The following is an 18,370-nucleotide window of genomic DNA, read 5'->3' as shown; positions in this document are numbered from 1 at the left end:
TTTGGAAGGTTAAATAGCAAAAGGTTTATTTGGTAACGCTCTGTCGGAATGCCACTTGACTCGCAAGGGCATGTCAATGCCAGCATTTTCGTTTTAAACAGTTCTCTCAAAGTGAGGCTCCACTTTCCCAAATGCCCCTGCGAGGCACAGACAACCACCCACCCACCCACCAGCCTGGGGAAACCAAGGCTATGGACCACAGCATGTTCTGGTCAGGGCCTGCCTGTCAGAGCCAGCTTCACATGCCATTGGTTTGCCTGGGTGTTGAGGAAATACCCATCCATCTGCAGCCCTTGTATGCAAGAAAATGATTCGGGTGATAGAGAAAATTCTCAGGGAGAAATATCCATTGTTCAAGGCACAACCTGCCCGCATCCCTCACTTCCCTAACATTGCCTATGGGGGCCGCCATTTTCAAGGGTTCCCCAACTGAGTCGCTGAGCAGAGATGAGTCGGAAGGCTTGGTGGTCTCTGTTTCGAAACACAGAATCAGAGAATTGTAGAGTTGGAAGGAATCCATTAGGGTCATCTAGTCCAACCCCCTGAATTGCAGGAATCTTGCCCAACATGAGGCCCGAACCCATGACTTGAGATTACAGGTCTCATGCTCTACCAACTGGGCTTTGAAGACACTCGAACTTGGGATGCAAGGGAGAAACATGGTAAGAGGAAAGCATGCTTGGCAAATCCACACCGTGATCAACTCCCGCCCGGAAACCTACATCCCCACTGTGGAAGGATGTGTGGATCCAGAATTGGCCTCCACAGTCACTTACAGACTCATTGTTAAAACCGTGTTTATGGAAGACAACAACAAGAAGAAGAGTTTGGATTTGATATCCCACTTTATCACTACCCTAGGGAGTCTCAAAGCGGCTAACAATCTCCTTTTCCCTTCCTCCCCCACAACAAACACTCTGTGAGGTGAAACAAAAAAAATTCCTTCCAGTAGCACCTTAAAGACCAACTAAGTTAGTTCTTGGTATGAGCTTTCGTGTGCATGCACACTTCTTCAGATACACTGAAACAGAAGTTGCCAGATCCTTCTATATAGTGAGAAGGTGGGGAGGGGTATTACTCAGAAGGGTGGTGGGAATGGGTGATTGGCAGATAGCTGTGATGAGCCTGTTGATGACTCTTAACGACTGCAATAGGTCTTACAGGAAAAAGCAAGGGGTGAGAAGGTGAAAAATGGCTTTGTCATGTATAATGAGATAAGAATCCATCGTCTAACATTGTGTATGCCATCAAATGCCAACAGTGTCCTTCAGCTCTCTATATTGGACAAACAGGCCAAACCTTACGCCAAAGAATAAACGGACATAAATCTGACATCAAGAATCACAAGACAGAGAAACCAGTAGGAGAACACTTCAATCTCCCAGGACATTCTATACAAGATCTCAAAGTAGCTGTTTTACTACAAAGGAATTTCAGAAATAGACTGGAAAGAGAAGCTGCTGAATTGCAACTCATTACCAAACTTAAAACCATGGAGAGACCTGGTCAGACAAAGACATTGGATTCTTATCTCATTATACATTATCTTTGTGCATGAGCAGAGTGCTGAATGGCTACAACCAGCCTCTGCACATCTGAGCTTAAAGGGAACGGCTTCCGGGAGAGGCATGTACAGGTGCACTTAAACCAAAAGAGGTTGCTTTAGAAATTCAGCACCATTTCTGACATGTTCATAACAAGTAGAACTTAAAAACACATGGATCTTGATGAGTGCCAAGATGGCAAACATTGTGCCGAAACAATGATGACGACGATAATATTGTCACGATTGCTTGAGGGGCTGGGAACAAATTCTGGGGCTGATTTACCGGTATATCTAATTTCCCCAAAGGCCAGAAATCACAAGATAGTTTGAAGGCCAACGGCACGGAGGTCTGTGTCTAGAAACTCAAAACGTTCAGGCTGAAGAAAGAATCCACTAAGATCAGAAGAAGAAGGCAATGGGAGTCTGAGAAGCAGCTTTCCGTCCAGGAAGAGGTCAAAGGGTCCCCCTCACTGAGCCCGTTTCTGGGACCGCAGTTTGTGCAGCCGCAGCTGGCGAAGGCGCAAGGCGAGATCCTTGGGGACCTTGCCCCCTTTGGCCAGGATCTCCCTCAGCCGTTGCTTGGGTGTCTTTGTCAGGCGGAATTCACACAGGGTGGGGTTGTCTTCATAAGAGACACGGCAACTCCGGGTGACGGAATGGTAGCCCTCAGCCGCAGCAGTGACTTCGTACTCACCAGGGTTTAGCAGGCGCCAGTAGTCCCCGTCGAAAGCTGATGGGGTGAGAAGAAAAGGGGAGTTAAGGGAAGCATCAAGCTTCAGGCGGATAAGGCGGTGGTTCCCAATTTTTTTTTATAACCCCCACTCCATTCCAGAAGAAGAAGAAGAATAGTTTGGATTTGATATCCCGCTTTATCACTGCCCGAAGGAGTCTCAAAGCAGCTAACATTCTCCTTTCCCTTCCTCCCCCAAAACAAACACTCTGTGAGGTGAGTGGGGCTGAGAGACTTATTTGAGTGTGACTAGCCCAAGGTCACCCAGCAGCTGCATGTGGAGGAGTGGAGACGCGAACCCAGTTCACCAGATTACGAGACTACCACTCTTAACCACTACACCACACTGGCTCTCATCCCCAGTGCCCCTATGGGATGTAGCACCACTGAAGCAGTCAAATACAACAGTTCCTGCTTGCCCAGAGTGGACACACAGGGGAATGTTGCTCCAGCCATTAGGACTTCCTGTCACGCCTGGTCTGGAGCATCCTCCCCATGTTTGTGACCGGGTAGATTGGCGTGACCCTGGCAGGCCCTATAACAGGGCCAGTCATGCAGCCATCTTCCTCTTGACTCTCTTGATCCCATCTCTTCTCGATGCCTTTTGCTGTCTGCTGGCTCTTAGCCAGCAGCACATGGGCTCATCCCTCACAGGAACCCAGACTTTTCTCTGTAACTGTAACTACAAGCTAAAGCCTGCCTTCAGGACCATACTGTGAACTGAATGTAAATAAACCTTATCATTACTCTTAAAAGAAGACTCTTGTGTCATTATTGTTTTTAAGATTGAACTAAAGGGGACGCGGGTGGCGCTGTGGGTTAAACCACAGAGCCTAGGACTTGCTGATCAGAAGGTCGGCGGTTCGAATCCCCGCGACGGGGTGAGCTCCCGTTGCTCGGTCCCTGCTCCTGCCAACCTAGCAGTTCAAAAGCACGCCAAAGTGCAAGTAGATAAATAGGTACCGCTCTGGCGGGAAGGTAAACGGCGTTTCCGTGCGCTGCTCTGGTTCGCCAGAAGTGGCTTAGTCATGCTGGTCACATGACCCGGAAGCTGTACACCAGCTCCCTCAGGCAGTAAAGCGAGATGAGCGCCGTATCCCCAGAGTCGGCCACGACTGGACCTAATGGTCAGGGGTCCCTTTACCTTTAAAGGGGATTGACTAGAAACAAGCCAATCTGGACAAACCAAACTGGATTGCTTAACTCAAATGATTCTCATGAATCTATCGACTAGCTTCCAGCAATGTGCAAAGACATCTGCTCTGCTACAAGCTCTCTACTGTGAGTGAGGGAGGATAATATTTAATCAATATATCCTCTCCTGCTATCCTCAACATTTCCACACTGGCCCAGGCATGACCAAAGTCCGTTTTGGGGGCCTAATATGGTCGGTTTAATCTTGCCCAAGTGGCAATTTATTTCCAGGGGTAAAATCCTAAAAAAACACCTCAACAACTATAAAAAAACCCTCAACCCTATAAATCTGGCCCTCTCTGGAAAACGTTTGGACACCACCGCATGAGAAGCATTATCCAGAATAGGAGTTTGCACGACCCACTAAAGAAGATAATAACACAATAAAATTCAAAAGAGTAACAATTAATTGCACATTTACGCAAAAGCCATTTAATACTATTTCATTTGACTGCTTGGAAGACCCTAAGGGAGTCCACCTCTCGAACCTTGATATACAACTAGAGCTGGAAGGAACATGGGAAGGCAACTCATCATTGAATTAGATCTGGAATAGACCCCAAGGGTCATCTAGCTGAACCCCCTGAACCAGACCTTTGCTCCATTCAACTCAGTACAGTCTGCACTGACTGGCAGCAGCTCTCCAAGGTTTCAGGCCAAGGACATTTCCTGCCCTAATTGGAGATGCTGTTGAGGATTGAACCTTCTGAATGCCAAGCAGGTGCTCTATCACAGCTACAGCCCTTCACCAAGGGATCCACCAGTTTTGGTCCTCTCGCTTTCTCATCCCTCCCCCTGCCCCCCATGTTAGATTCTGTTCTCCACATTTCTGCAGCGATCTGCACATTTTTTAAATTGTGGAAATTCTTGCGCATTTCAATGCAAATTTCCCCCAAGGAGAGCATTTGTGTACGCAGTTTTAACTAACGTGCACCATTCTGAAAGCAGTTTCTCCTAATGTTGTACATTTTTGTATGCTCATTTCACTAATGTACTCATTTTTTGGACACTTTCTTCTGCCACTTGCATTTCCATAAACATCCTTTGGTTGGATAATAATAATAATAATAATAATAATAATAATAATAATAATAATAATTTATTATTTATATCCCGCCCATCTGGCTGGGCCTCCCCAGCCACTCTGGGCGGCTTCCAAAAGAATATTAAAATACTATAATACATCAAACATTAAAAGCTTCCCTAATCAGGGCTGCCTTCAGATGTCTTCTAAAAGCCTGGTAGTTGTTGTTCTCTTTGACATCTGGTGGGAGGGCGTTCCACAGGGCGGGCACCACCACCGAGAAGGCCCTCTGCCTGGTTCCCTGTAGCTTGGCTTCTCGCAGGGAGGGAACCGCCAGAAGACCCTCGGTGCTGGACCTCAGTGTCTGGGTAGAACGATGGGGGTGGAGACGCTCCTTCAGGTATACTGGACCGAGGCCATTTAGGGCTTTAAAGGTCAGCACCAACACTTTGAATTGTGCTCGGAAATGTACTGGGAGCCAATGTAGGTCTTTCAAGACCGGTGTTATGTGGTCTCTGCGGCCGCTCCCAGTCACCAGTCTAGCTGCCGCGTTCTGGATTAGTTGTAGTTTCCGGGTCACCTTCAAAGGTAGCCCCACGTAGAGCGCATTGCAGTAATCCAAGCGGGAGATAACCAGAGCATGCACCACTCTGGCAAGGCAGTCTGCAGGCAGATAGGGTCTCAGCCTGCGTACCAGATGGAGCTGGTAAACAGCTGCCCTGGACACAGATTTGACCTGTGCCTCCATGGACAGCTGTGAGTCCAAAATGACTCCCAGGCTGCGCACCTGGTCCTTCAGGGGCACAGTTACCCCATTCAGGACCAGGGAATCCTCCACACCTGCCCGCCTCCTGTCCCCCAAACACAGTACTTCTGTCTTGTCAGGATTCAACCTCAATCTGGAGAGGTTGCATGGCACATATTGGCTAAGTGCGGGTTTCAAAGGATGTTTTACGATACGATACAATATCTTTATTGTCATTGTCCCATACAGAACAATGCAATTGAAAAATCTACATAAGACATTCAATACCCCCTAAAACCTCTGAAACCCCATTTTAAAATACAATATACTCCCATAGAGACTTTTTATACTGCGTTTAAAACCAGAATTGCATTTGGGTAGAAAGTGTTTCTCAGGCGGCTAGTCCTAGTCTTTCTAACCCTGTACCTTCTTCCAGAAGGCAGAAGCTGAAAGAGATCATTTCCGGGGTGCACACTATCCTGCGCTATCTCTGCAGCTTTCTTATGGCACCTGGAAGCATAGATTTGATCCAAGGTGGGAAGAGTGCACCCAATTATTCTCTCCACAGTCTTTACAACCCTGGACAGCATTGTTTCCCCCCTGGCCGTGCAGCTCCCAAACCACACACACAGACCATAAGTTAATACACTCTCCACAGTACAATGGTAGAATGCCATCAACAGGTCCTTTGAGAGGTTGTTTTTCCTCGTGATGTTTCATAGAGTGAGATTTGGGTGGATCTGCCTTCAGATGTGAACTGTACCTGTCCTAATGTCATGGTTGATGCCATCCACCGAAATGATGGCGTCCGCGATGCCCTGTTCCGTGTCTTTGTCTCGGACGATGCCTTTGATGCCCCTTCGGGTCTGTAACGAGACGCCTGATTAGCACCACATCGACTGAAAGGACCTGGCCTTTGAGACTGAGCAACCCATGTGCCCAGCAGCAAAGCACAAAGAAATAAATCAATGGGGCGCCACCTGGTCCTGCCTTCCCCTGTGGGAGGCCTTCTTTTTACCTGCTCCATGTAGACCAGCAAGGACTCCTTGTTGTTCTCCCATTCCCGGGGCAGCTCCGACTCGTGTGGGAACTTGTCACAGGACAATTCGATGGTGATCTCAAAACAGTTGGTGTGAAGGTAACTGAAGTCGTTCATACCTGCAGGTCGAAAGATGCAAGGCCAGAGGGCTTTTTAAATTTTTATTTTACTAACATATAAAACACATACATAGACATTTACACAATACACGTACACAAGGCACTACCTTCTTTTCATAACATAAAACATACCTACATTACTCTATATAATACCTACCTATACTGTGCATAATGTGACACAGGTGGCGCTGTGGGTTAAACCACAGAGCCTAGGACTTGCCGATCAGAAGGTTGGCGGTTCGAATCCCCGTGACGGGGTGAGCTCCCGTTGCTCGGTCCCTGCTCCTGCCAACCTAGCAGTTCGAAAGCACATCAAAGTGCAAGTAGATAAATAGGTACCGCTCCAGCGGGAAGGTAAATGGCGTTTCCGTGCGCTGCTCTGGTTCGCCAGAAGCGGCTTAGTCATGCTGGCCACATGACCCAGAAAAACTGTCTGCGGACAAACGTCGGCTCCCTTGGCCAATAAAGCGAGATGAGCGCTGCAACCCCACGGGTCCCTTTACCTTTTTATACTGTACATATCAACATACCTACACACCTACCCCACACGGACACCCACCAAGTGACTTGACCTCCAGCCGTTCTTGTTACACTACTTTATTTTTCCAACTAGCTTAAACACATTTCATTATTTCTTTAATATCTTCTTCTATCTTAACTTTACTCTCCTTTCACGCTAATCATTTTCTGGATTCACTCAGTATCTGTCAGAAATTTTACTTTTTCCACATAAATTTTGATTGCCCACTCCTTATTCACTTTTTGTACCATAGCTCCTCTTATCCTCCCTGTTAGTTCGGCAATATTGAAGTACAGTGGTACCTCAGGTTACATACGCTTCAGATTACAGACTCTGCTAACCCAGAAATAGTACCTCGGGTTAAGAACTTTGCTTCAGGATGAGAACAGAAATCGCACGGCGGCAGTGGGAGGCCCCATTAGCTAAAGTGGTGCTTCAGGTTAAGAACAGTTTCAGGTTAAGAACGGACCTACAGAACAGATTAAGTATGTAACCAGAGGTACCACTGTATGCACAATTCTATGATTCTAAGGGAACATAAACTGAAATATGGCACACTGGTGTCCACAAACAATCCCATCCCACTGGGGACAGTGGGGTTCTGAGATAACATGTAGGATCCCAACCTAATCCACTCACTTCCAGGCACTGTGTGCCAGTTCGCCCCATTGATGATGTTGCCTTCCCTCATGAAATCATCGTAGTGGCAGAGGCGCCGGTCGTCATCCACCATGGCCAAGTTGGAGGTGGCGTAGACTGTTGCCAGCCACCGGAAGACGGCGTCATCGGCTGTGGGAGTCAGCTCCTGGGCCTTCCAGTAGGTGCGCGTCATGTCGAAGGGGTAGGTGACCACCAGCTCCCCTCCGTGCAGGTTGGCGCTGAGCATGAAAGGGTAGCGCTGCATCCAGTTGATGACTGCCCGAGTCTCTGGGGCCACCTGTTGCGGCAGAAACAGGGTTAGTATGCTTGGCGCTGTGGGTTAAACCACAGAGCCTAGGACTTGCCAATCAGGAGGTCGGCGGTTCGAATCCCTGCGACGGAGTGAACTCCCGTTGCTCGGTTCCTGCTCCTGCCCACCTAGCAGTTCTAAAGCACGTCAAAGTACAAGTAGATAAATAGGTACCACTCCGGCGGGAAGGTAAATGGCATTTCCGTGCACTGCTCTGGTTCGCCAGAAGCGGCTTAGTCATGCTGGCCACATGACCCGGAAGCTGTACACCGGCTCCCTCGGCCAATAAAGCGAGATGAGTGCCGCAACCCCAGAGCCGGCCACGACTGGACCTAATGGTCAGGGGTCCCTTTACCTTTTACTTCATGTTGCGTCTGCTTCAGGTTGCATTTTTTTGGGTTGCGGACTGCCGAAACCCGGAAGTACCAGAACGGGTTACTTCCGGGTTTTGGCAGTCGCGCATGCGCAGAAACACTAAATCACGCTTTGCGCAGAAGCACTGAATCGCAAGGCGCGGGTTTCGAATGCTGCGGGTTGTGAACATGCACCCCGCACGGATCACGTTCACAACCCGAGCATCCACTGTACGTCCCTGGTTACAGGTAGCCCGGTCACGGGGATTCAGGCATGGCATTTGCAAGCACGCCGATGCTGCTTGTGCATGATGGGGTTTCATGCCTGAGGAGCGGTGCAAGGATGGCCCTACTATGAGGCAGAGTGAAGCAGCTGCCTCAGGCGGCAGATGCTGAAGTGCAGGGAGGAGATGGAGACAGGAGTGCCCTGTACCCCCTTTGCTTTTCTGCTGAAGAATACAATGAAATTAATGAACTCTTTCAGAAGACCATGGAAGGTTATAATCCACAGACTCCAAAGGATTCAGAATCCTTCTCTCTGGCAAGTCTTCCAGTGGTTCATACAGAGGAACCTCGGTTGTCAAACGTACAGTGGTACCTCTGGATGCGAATGGGATCTGTTCCGGAGCCCCATTCGCATCCTGAGTAGAACGTAATACGCGTCTGCGCGTGCGCGGGTCGCGTTTTGCCGCTTCCGCGCATGCGCGTGACGTCATTTTGAGCGGATAGGAAGTTCCTACAGAGGGTGGTGAATATAGCACAAGATATTATGGGCTGTCCTGTGAATCCACTGGATGAAATAGCGGAAGAACGTTGCCCCAGGAGAGAGAGGAAAATATCAGGCATGATTCACACCCTGGCCAGCACTTTCTCGCTCTCCTGTCCTCGCAGAAGATATGGAAGCATGACTAGTCGCACCAACGTGGGCTGTTAGGCTGCTGAATGAAAAGATAACAACAGGGCAACTGACTTTTGGGTTTGGTGGGTGTGCGTCAGTAAACGAGGGGAATTAAGACTAAGGGAGCTGAGTAGGGGTGCTCGTGTAATCTCACTGTATACAAGTTGTACAACTGACAATAAAGTATTTCAATATTTCAATTTCTGTATGTGAGAAGACGCCATCTTGCCCTTCACCTCTGGCAATGAAATCTCTTGAGCCGGCCCTGAGAGGACATCACTGTTGCCACTGAAGGCTTGGAGAAGGCATGCAGGCTGATGTGGGGCAGATGTGAGCTGTGCTGGCCTTAAATATGACGCCAGCCAGGACTCATCTGCCCATACCCGGGGGTCAGAGGGATGGGGGCAGATCCGTGATCTCACCGTGGCATTGGGGAAAGTGTAATACTCTGGGATGGGGATGTAGTGGTTGGGGAACTTGTGTGGCACCATCTCGTTGTCCTCTGCGTCCCACAGGGCCGTGTTGAGGTCAGCAAAGTTGTGGTTGAGGTCGAAGCCTTCGTATGTCCAACGACCCATCGCCCAGCCGGACAGCTCAGAGCCCTATGCGGGAAGGAAGGGAAGAACGTCAGGGCATGGCTTTGAGTGATAACCCCTTCCTGCCTTCTCTACTCGGCTTCTAGGGACACGGGTGGCACTGTGCTCTAAACCACCAAGCCTCCTGGGCTTGCCGATCAGAAGGTTGGCGGTTCAAATCCCTGCAATGGGGTGAGCTCCCGTTGTTCGGTCCCTGCTCCTGCCAACCCAGCAGTTCGAAAGCACACCAGTGCAAGTAGATAAATAGGTAGATAACCTTCCCGCCGGAGTGGTACCTACTTAACTACTTGCACCTATTTATCTACTTGCACTTTGACGTGCTTTTGAACTGCTAGGTTGGCAGGAGCAGGGACTGAGCAACGGGAGCTCACCCCGTCATGGGGATTCGAACCGCCGACCTTCTGATCGGCAAGTCCTGGGCTCTGTGGTTTAACCCACAGCGCCACCCGCGTCCCACCTTCCGTCTTAGTCAGGTTTTAAACTGCCCCGCACCTGACATCCCAGATGCCCTTGGAGCTCCAGCGCAGAGACCCAGAGGTCAAGCTGACTGAGAGAGGCACATCATGCCGTGCCCATAGCGTTTTCTTGCGCTCTCCTGCTAACATCCCTGCGCCAGTGCCTCTGCTCCACCCACCAGTTTGTAGGCTGTCTCGTAGCCGTCCGGGTTCATGGAGGGCAGCAGGTGGATCCGGGTCTCGGTGACCAGGCGTACAATGCGAGGGTTGCCCTGCTTGTACTCGTGGCAGAGGTATTCCATCAGGTTGAGCAGCAGCTCCCGGCCCAGAGCCTCGTTGCCATGCATGCCAGCGACATAGCGGAACTCGGGCTCCCCTGGAGAAGAGTGCAAGAGAGCATGTCAAAAAGGCTTTCCAGAAGGGGATATTGAAATCAGAAGAGAGCGGGTCGTGATGGCTTTCCAGGAGGGTATACTGAATCGAGGAGAGCTTTTCCCCGCCCCCCTAGATTTTATTAAAGTTTGAAAAAGGATATTCTTGGGATTGAAGGGTGCATGGATGTTGCATCCTCCTCATGCCACCCTGCCACAACGGGCTGGAAGTGTGCCCTGAGGAGGTACAGTGTACACTCGGGTTGCGAACGTGATCCGTGCGGGATGCACGTTCTCAGCCCGCAGCATTTGCAACCTGCAGTGGCATGTCTGCGCATGCGCGGGTTGCGATTTGGTGCTTCTGCACATGCGCAAAGTGCGATTTAGCGCTTCTGCACATGCTTGGCCACTGAAACCTGGAAGTAACCCATTCCGGTACTTCCGGGTTTTGGCAGGTCTGTAACCCAAAAAAACACAACCTGAAGCATCTGTAACCCGAGGTATGAATGTATATGGGCAATCTGTCTGGAAGACATTTGTATTTTGAGGTGTTAGTGATCTGACATAGCTATCCTTCCTTTTCCCTTTCTTTTATTAAGCTCTTTGATGGCATCAGAACAGCCTCTAACGTCCTAATCTGTTAGAAGGAAGTGATAGTGATGAGTACCTCCTTTGATGTTGGACATTGTTTTGAGAAAGTAAGGCATTGGGAGGAGGTGGTTAGTGAATAATCTGCACGTAGCTAGTGATCTGCAAGCCACACAGGTTAGCTATCTGAGGTCCAGTGCCGAGGGCCTTCTGGCGGTTCCCTCACTGCGAGAAGCCAAGTTACAGGGAATCAGGCAGAGGGCCTTCTCAGTAGTGGCACCCACCCTAGTGGAACGCCCTCCCACCAGATGTCAAAGAGAACAACAACTACCAGACTTTTAGAAGACATCTGAAGGCAGCCCTGTTTAGGGAAGCTTTTAATGTTTGATGTATTATAGTATTTTAATATTCTTTTGGAAGCCGCCCAGAGTGGCTGGGGAAACCCAGCCAGATGGGCAGGGTGTAAATAATAAATTTGAAGGGTGTATGCCTGTTATGTCCTCCTCATGCTACCCGGCCGGTGCCCCCCCAATAAATGTGCCCAGGGCCATCGCTCCAGCAGCGCCCCAAGCTAAACCACTGCCTTGAAGTAGCAGACAAGTCAGGTAAGAGTGGCAGATCAGGATGCTTGCAAAGGCTTGTGTGAACACAGAGTCATTCTAGGCTACTATGAAATTGGCTTGGATAAGGTTCAGCTCCTTCACTCACCAACTTCATGCTGTCCAGGATTGTCGGAAATCTCCATGACGTACATTTTCAGTCCCAGGTAGCTCTTCCCGATGCTGTATACCCGGGTGATGTTGGGACAGGCGTCGTTCACCTTCTTCATCAGCTGCGCGGGGGGAAATGTCACATGTCATTCTCCCAGTTCTGGTCGCCGCCATCAAAGCCAGCACAAGACATTTTGATGCCTGAGGCAAAGGGCAAAATGGCGCCCACAATGGCCCACACTCATTCCACATACTGTAATGGATTGCAACGGCACCAGATTTAGGACGGTGCAGGCAATTACCCCACACAGGGCACCAATCCGAGGGGGTGCATAGTTATAATGGTAATACGGCAAAATTATTGTTAGCCCAGAAATGGAAACAAGAAGAAATCCCGATGAAAGAAGAATGGGAGGCGAAATTAATGGACTACGCAGAATTGGATAAAATGACAGGAAGGATTCGAAACCTGCGGGACTAGAGATTCACAGAAGATTGGAAGAAGTATATGAATTATTTGAAGAGCAACTGTAATCAACAAATTACGCTCGTAGGACTACAAGACGTTTTGTAAGGAGAAATATACGAAGTGTTACAAAGTAGGCAAAGATAGAGATATTGGTTATGAGTTTGTAATGTCATAGGGAAAACAAGAAATGTATCCTAAGAGATTAGTTTGGAAAACTTTCAGACAGGATTGATGGAATTCAAAAAAACTGAATAAGATGAAAAAGTATGTTTAATTACTGTTGAAAACGATATGTTAAAAAACTAATTTTATACACACACACACACACACACACACATATATACAGTGGTGCCTTGCAAGACGGAATTAATCCATTCTGCGAGTCTCTTCGTCTTGCGGTTTTTTCGTCTTGCGAAGCACGGCTATTAGTGGCTTAGCGGCTTTAAGAAAAAGGAAACAAACTGGCAAGAACTCGCAAGACGTTTCGTCTTGCGAAGCAAGCCCATAGGGAAATTCGTCTTGCAGAACGACTCAAAAAACGGAAAACCCTTTCGTCTAGCGAGTTTTTCGTCTTGCAAGGCATTCGTCTTGCAGGGTACCACTGTATATATAATACCTACCTTTATACAGGTACCTGTATAAAGTTAGGCCCCTGGTCAGACAAGTGATTGCATTGTAGCTTCCAGATCAAGTTACAGGGAACCAGGCAGAGGGCTTTCTCGATAGCGGCACTCGCCCTGTGGAACGCCTTCCCACCAGATGTCAAAGAGAACAACAACTACCAAACTTTTAGAAGACATCTGCTGGCAGCCCTGTTTAGGGAAGCTTTTAATGTTTGATGTATTACAGTATTTTAATATTTTTTGGAAGCCGCCCAGAGTGGCTGGGGAAGCCCAGCCAGATGGGCGGGGTATAAATATTATTATTATTATTATTATTATTATTATTATTATTATTAATAGTAGTACATGGGAAGCCCCACACAGAGTGCATTGCAAGCCTTTCACAGCCCTAGAGATGTTCCTTTCTCTCCATCTTGCAACCCACCTTCCTCATGTCCTTGTAGTTGTGGTGCCTGAAGTCCAATTTGTCTGTGGTCACAGGCGCCATGTCCCACGAGTAGATGTTGTTGGGGTCTGGATAGACAAGAGGGAGGAGGATGACAAATCTTTGGGTAACACATATCACTGGCTGCCCAGCTGTTTTGGCAACAGGGCGGGGGCAACTAGAGCGGTTGGTTGAATGGGAGAAAGGAAGGAAGCAGTTTTTGGTAAAGTGAGCAACTCAGCCCCAACCAACCAATGCAGTCGTACGCAGATCCCAGCACATGGGGGGGAAATTGTTTGCTTAATTCGTTCCAGAGGTCCGTTCTTAACCTGAAACTGTTCTTTTCTTTTCTTTTTAAAAAAATAATATTTATTATTTTCCCAACAATTTAAACACTACAAAAAACAACAACAATACAATACAATACAAAAACACTACATAACGCTAACACATTAAACTAACAAAACAAAACAAAAACCGTTTAAAACACATCAAACAATTTCAATATCTTATCTTTCATTCACTTATTTCAACGACCTCCTCACACCTCCCTTCTTGTATTCCACTTCTGTTAATTGTTTCAGCAATTCCTTTCCATCTTCCTCTTTTCTATCCTATAATTATCTTAACACATTCTAACCTTGTTTTTTCCTTTAATACTCTATTAATCTATTTATACTTAATTCCTTATAACATTTCTACTAAAGCCATATAACTTCATTCCAACATTTTTCTAACATTCACTAATTTTACAGTATTTCTGTAAATAGTCTTTAAACTTTTTCCAGTCTTCTTCCACCGACTCTTCTCCCTGGTCTCGGATTCTGCCGGTCATTTCCGCCAGTTCCATATAGTCCATCAATTAACCTGAAACTGTTCTTAACCTGAAGCACCACTTTATCTAATGGGGCCTCCTGCTGCTGCCGCGCCGCCGGAGCACAATTTCTGTTCTCATCCCGAAGCAAATTTCTTAACCTGAGGTACTACTTCTGGGTTAGTGGAGTCTGTAACCTGAAGCATCTGTAACCTGAAGTGTATGTAACCCGAGGTACCACTGTAGTTCCTGTGGCTAGCAGCCTTTGATAGCCCTCTCCTCTGTGAATTTCTCTACTTCTTTTTTAAAGCCATCTCTACTTCTCTTTTAAAGCCATTTAAATACACCTTTCTGAAGAAACCAGAGGCCTTTCTCCTGGGCATGGTCGGCCAATTGGTGCCAAAGAAGGATAGAACTTTCTTTATGTATGCTACCAAAGCAGCAAGAATTCTTCTGGCAAAGCATTGGGAGTCACAAGATCTACCCACCCGGGAAGAATGGCAGATGAAGCTGATGGACTACATGGAATTGGCGGAAATGACTGGCAGAATCCGAGACAAGGGAGAAGAGTCGGTGGAAGAAGATTGGAAAAAATTTAAAGTATATTTACAGAAATATTGCAAAATTAATGAATGTTAGAAGGATGCTGGAATGAAGCTATATGGCATTAGCAGAAATGTTATAAAGAATTAAGTAAAAATAGATTGTTAATGGGCCAAAGTGGAAAACTTAAGGTTAGATTGTGCTAAGATAAATTATAGAACAAAAATTGAGAAAGATTGAAAGGATTTGCTGAAATAGCTAATTGAACTAGAATACAAAAAAGGGAGGTGTGAGGAGGTCGATGAAACAAGTAAATGAAAAGTAAAGATACAGAAATATTGGATGCGTTTTTGTTTTTGTTTTTCTTATTGTTTTGCTGTATTGTTTTTTGTTTTCATTTTTATTTTTGATGTATTGTAATTCTTTATTGTCTCTTTTTTCTTATTTCTGTAACTATTAAACTTCTAATAAATATCATTTTGAAAGTAAATCCATGTAATCCAGAAAACGGCAGCTAGACTGGTGACTGGGAGCGGCTGCCAAGACCATATAACACTGGTCCTGAAAGACCTACATTGGCTCCCAGTATGTTTCCCAGCACAATTCAAAGTGTTGGTGCTGACCTTTAAAGCCCTAAATGGCCTCGGTCCAGTATACCTGAAGGAGCGTCTCCACCCCGATCATTCAGCCCGGACACTGAGGTCCAGCTCCAACCCTGGAACCAGGAATGCCCATGAGATTTGAACACAGGACCCTCACCTGGCACTACGCAACCCAGGACCTCCAGCCTCAGGCAGATGGTCCCATTCTCAAACCACGTTTGGGGGTTGATGCGAATGTATCGGGCCACCACTGAAGTGGGGAAGAGGCCGAGGACCGGCGTCTCGGGGTCCTTGTTTCCGGCGAAGACCTGGAGTGGGTGAGAGAGAGGGGGAGTCATTTTGAGGCTACCCATCCAGCAAAATAGAATCATAGCATTGTAGAGTTGGAAGGGATCCTGAGAGTCATCTAGTCCAACCCCCCACAATGAAGGAATCTCAGGCATCCCTGATGAGTCTGAACAGCTCTTGCTGTCAGAAAGTTCTTCCTGATGTTTAGTTGGAATCTCCTTCCTTGTAACTTGAAGCCATGGGTTCGAGTCCTACCCTCCAGGGCAGGAGAAAACAAACTTGCTCCATATCTTCCATATGACAGCCCTTCAGATATTTGATGATGCCTCTCCTATCTCCTCTCAGTCTCCTCTTTTCACTGGCTCCCGCTGGAGTAAAGGGTCATGTTTAAGGTGCTGGTTTTGACCTTTAAAGCCCTATGCGGCCTAGGACCCTGTACCTACGGGACCGCCTCTCCTGGTATGCCCTGCGGAGGACCTTAAGGTCCACAAATGACAACACTTTGGAGGTCCCAAGTCGCAAGGTGGTTAGATTGGTCTCAACTAGGGCCAGGGCCTTTTCAGTACTGGCCCCGACGTGGTGGAACGCTCTGTCACAAGAGACTAGGGCCCTGCGGGACTTGACATCTTTCTGCAGGGCCTGCAAGACAGAGCTGTTCCACCTGGCCTTTGGTTTGGACTTGGTCTGACCCTTATGTTTCCCTTCCCTTATGTCTTGATTTATCAGCTACTTTAAAATGAGGCAGCATTTTAAATTGCATTTTAACCTGTATTTTAAATTGGTTCCCCTCCTCTCTTTCCCCCCTATTATGTTTTTACTGTGATTTTATTGGTGTTAGCTGCCCTGAGCCCGGCTCTGGCCAGGGAGGGCGGGGTATAAATAAAATTTATTATTATTATTATTTTCCAGGTTAAACATACCCAGGTCCTTCAACCGTTCCTCATAAGGCTTGGTTTCCAGACCTCTTTTCCAGACTTCTGTTGATGCAACCTAGAATAGCATTAGGTTTTTTTGCTGCACTAGGTCAGTGAAAGCAGCAATGCGTGATCGTATCTTGAACCCGGGGCCTTGTGCATGCAAGGGGAGGTGCTCCTGCACATTTTCAGGGCTTCAGCCAGGTGTCCTTGTAATTCAGCATTTCCTACACTGAATGGCAGCAGCTCTCCAAGATTTCGTGCAGGACTCTCTCTGCTGAGGATGTCAGTGGGGAATGAACTTGAGATGTTCTGCATGCCAAGCAGATGTTCTGCCGCTGAGCTACTGCTCCCTCCCTAAATGGAGGCAGTGAGGCCCCTGGTTTCCTTTGGCAAAAGGGCACTGAGGCCCTTGATTTCCCTTTGGTTGGCTTGGCACATCCTCCTGGCACAAGACCCAGGTTTGGATCTCTGCTACTGCCCTGGTGCCAAGACCCAGCTCAGTCAAACTATTGTTCATTTGCTTCTTAAGGAAGGAGGGTGGCTCTTAATGCTTAACTTCAGGTTATGTGTACACGGCGATGTGTGCATTGATAGCCTTGCGGAAGAAGTGCCAGAATTTGGACAGGGGAAGGGATTCTGAGAATCGCAGCTCCCATTGCAATTATAAGAAGAAGAAAAGGAGTTTCTATCCCGTATGACCTCCAAGGAAAGTTTGACAAAGAAAAGACATAGAACGGGAAGCAACCACGAGGGTCATCCAGTCCAACCCGCTGCAATGCGGGACTCTTGTCCAACTTGGGACTTGAACCCACGACTTTAAGAGTCTCATGCTGTACTATTAAAACAACACACAAGAACTAAGATAGCAAGCAAGCAGATCCTTAACTCAGAGCCCCACCAATTTAATCAACCAAAGCTTTTGAGTTGATTAATCTACTTATTCAGACTCACAGCTTTTCTGGCTTGGGATTTAGGGTTTCTCAAGGCTGCCTGCTCCTAGGCCAGTCTGCCGATTTATGAGGGTTCTAATCTATAAAAAGCCCATTCTTTGGCTGCTCACTGCTCTCTGCAGTTAAAGTGGGTGATGGTGGCTGAGAGCCAGGTCTTCTTTGTGGTGGTACCCCAACTCTTGGATACTCAACTGATACCAGAGAAACTGGCATCGTAAGTCCAGTCAATTGAAGAGCCCGGCACCCAAAGTCCAGCCAACTGGAGAACCTGGCACCCCAAGTCCAGCCAATCAGAGACACTGGCACCCCAAGTCCAGCCAATCAGAGACCCTGGCACCCCAAGTCCAGCCAATCAGAGACCCCGGCACCCCAAGTCCGGCCAGTCAGAGACCCCGGCACCCCAAGTCCAGCCAATTAGAGAGCCTGGCATCACCAAGTCCAGCCAATCAGAGAGAGCCAGGGATTCTAGGCCCAGCCAATCGGAGAGCCTAGCATCTCATCCAGGACCCCTGAGGACCCGTATGGACTCACCATCTCCTCACTCCCATTCATGCACGGCTGCCAGCTGTGAGTGTCGTTGCTGAACTGGATCTTATACGATGTTACCCAGTCATATCTGGTGGTGGAAAAGCAGAGGGAACAGGCAAATACACAAAGGTAAATCAGTTGGGGATGGGGAAATCTAATGAACCCATCAGAATCCCTTTCAACCCACGGTCACATTCGCTCATGGGGAAACATCCCGGGACTTACGTCCAAATGGAGTTCAGGCCTTGTGTGATGACCCCGGTGAAACGGGTCGGCTGCCGGGCATCCACCTCCAGCCACTGGTTCTTGTTGTCATGCCCAGCGCACCAGCCACCGTCGTAGAAATCGCCATCGTTGATGCCGGACTAGAGCAGA

At 47.9% G+C, this 18,370-nt stretch overlaps 1 protein-coding gene across 1 annotated transcript in view; it reads right to left on the bottom strand.

Annotated features, from left to right (window-relative positions):
• Positions 1–18,370, bottom strand: part of CPXM1 (carboxypeptidase X, M14 family member 1) — a 34,089-nt gene continuing 15,719 nt past the window's right edge. The window contains exons 4-14 of the mRNA XM_028744342.2: positions 18,221–18,360; positions 17,999–18,083; positions 15,470–15,620; positions 13,354–13,442; positions 11,836–11,959; positions 10,348–10,544; positions 9,540–9,719; positions 7,557–7,854; positions 6,258–6,397; positions 6,003–6,105; positions 1–2,276 (exon numbers count right to left, since the gene is read on the bottom strand). Of these exons, the coding sequence (XP_028600175.2) occupies positions 2,014–2,276; positions 6,003–6,105; positions 6,258–6,397; positions 7,557–7,854; positions 9,540–9,719; positions 10,348–10,544; positions 11,836–11,959; positions 13,354–13,442; positions 15,470–15,620; positions 17,999–18,083; positions 18,221–18,360 (1,770 nt within the window). The 3' untranslated portion in view covers positions 1–2,013. The remainder of the gene's footprint in view (positions 2,277–6,002; positions 6,106–6,257; positions 6,398–7,556; positions 7,855–9,539; positions 9,720–10,347; positions 10,545–11,835; positions 11,960–13,353; positions 13,443–15,469; positions 15,621–17,998; positions 18,084–18,220; positions 18,361–18,370) is intronic.

The sequence above is a fragment of the Podarcis muralis genome, chromosome 9, assembly GCF_964188315.1.
Source record: "Podarcis muralis chromosome 9, rPodMur119.hap1.1, whole genome shotgun sequence".
Taxonomy (NCBI): domain Eukaryota; kingdom Metazoa; phylum Chordata; class Lepidosauria; order Squamata; family Lacertidae; genus Podarcis; species Podarcis muralis.
This window is presented reverse-complemented; position numbering and strand designations above follow the sequence as displayed.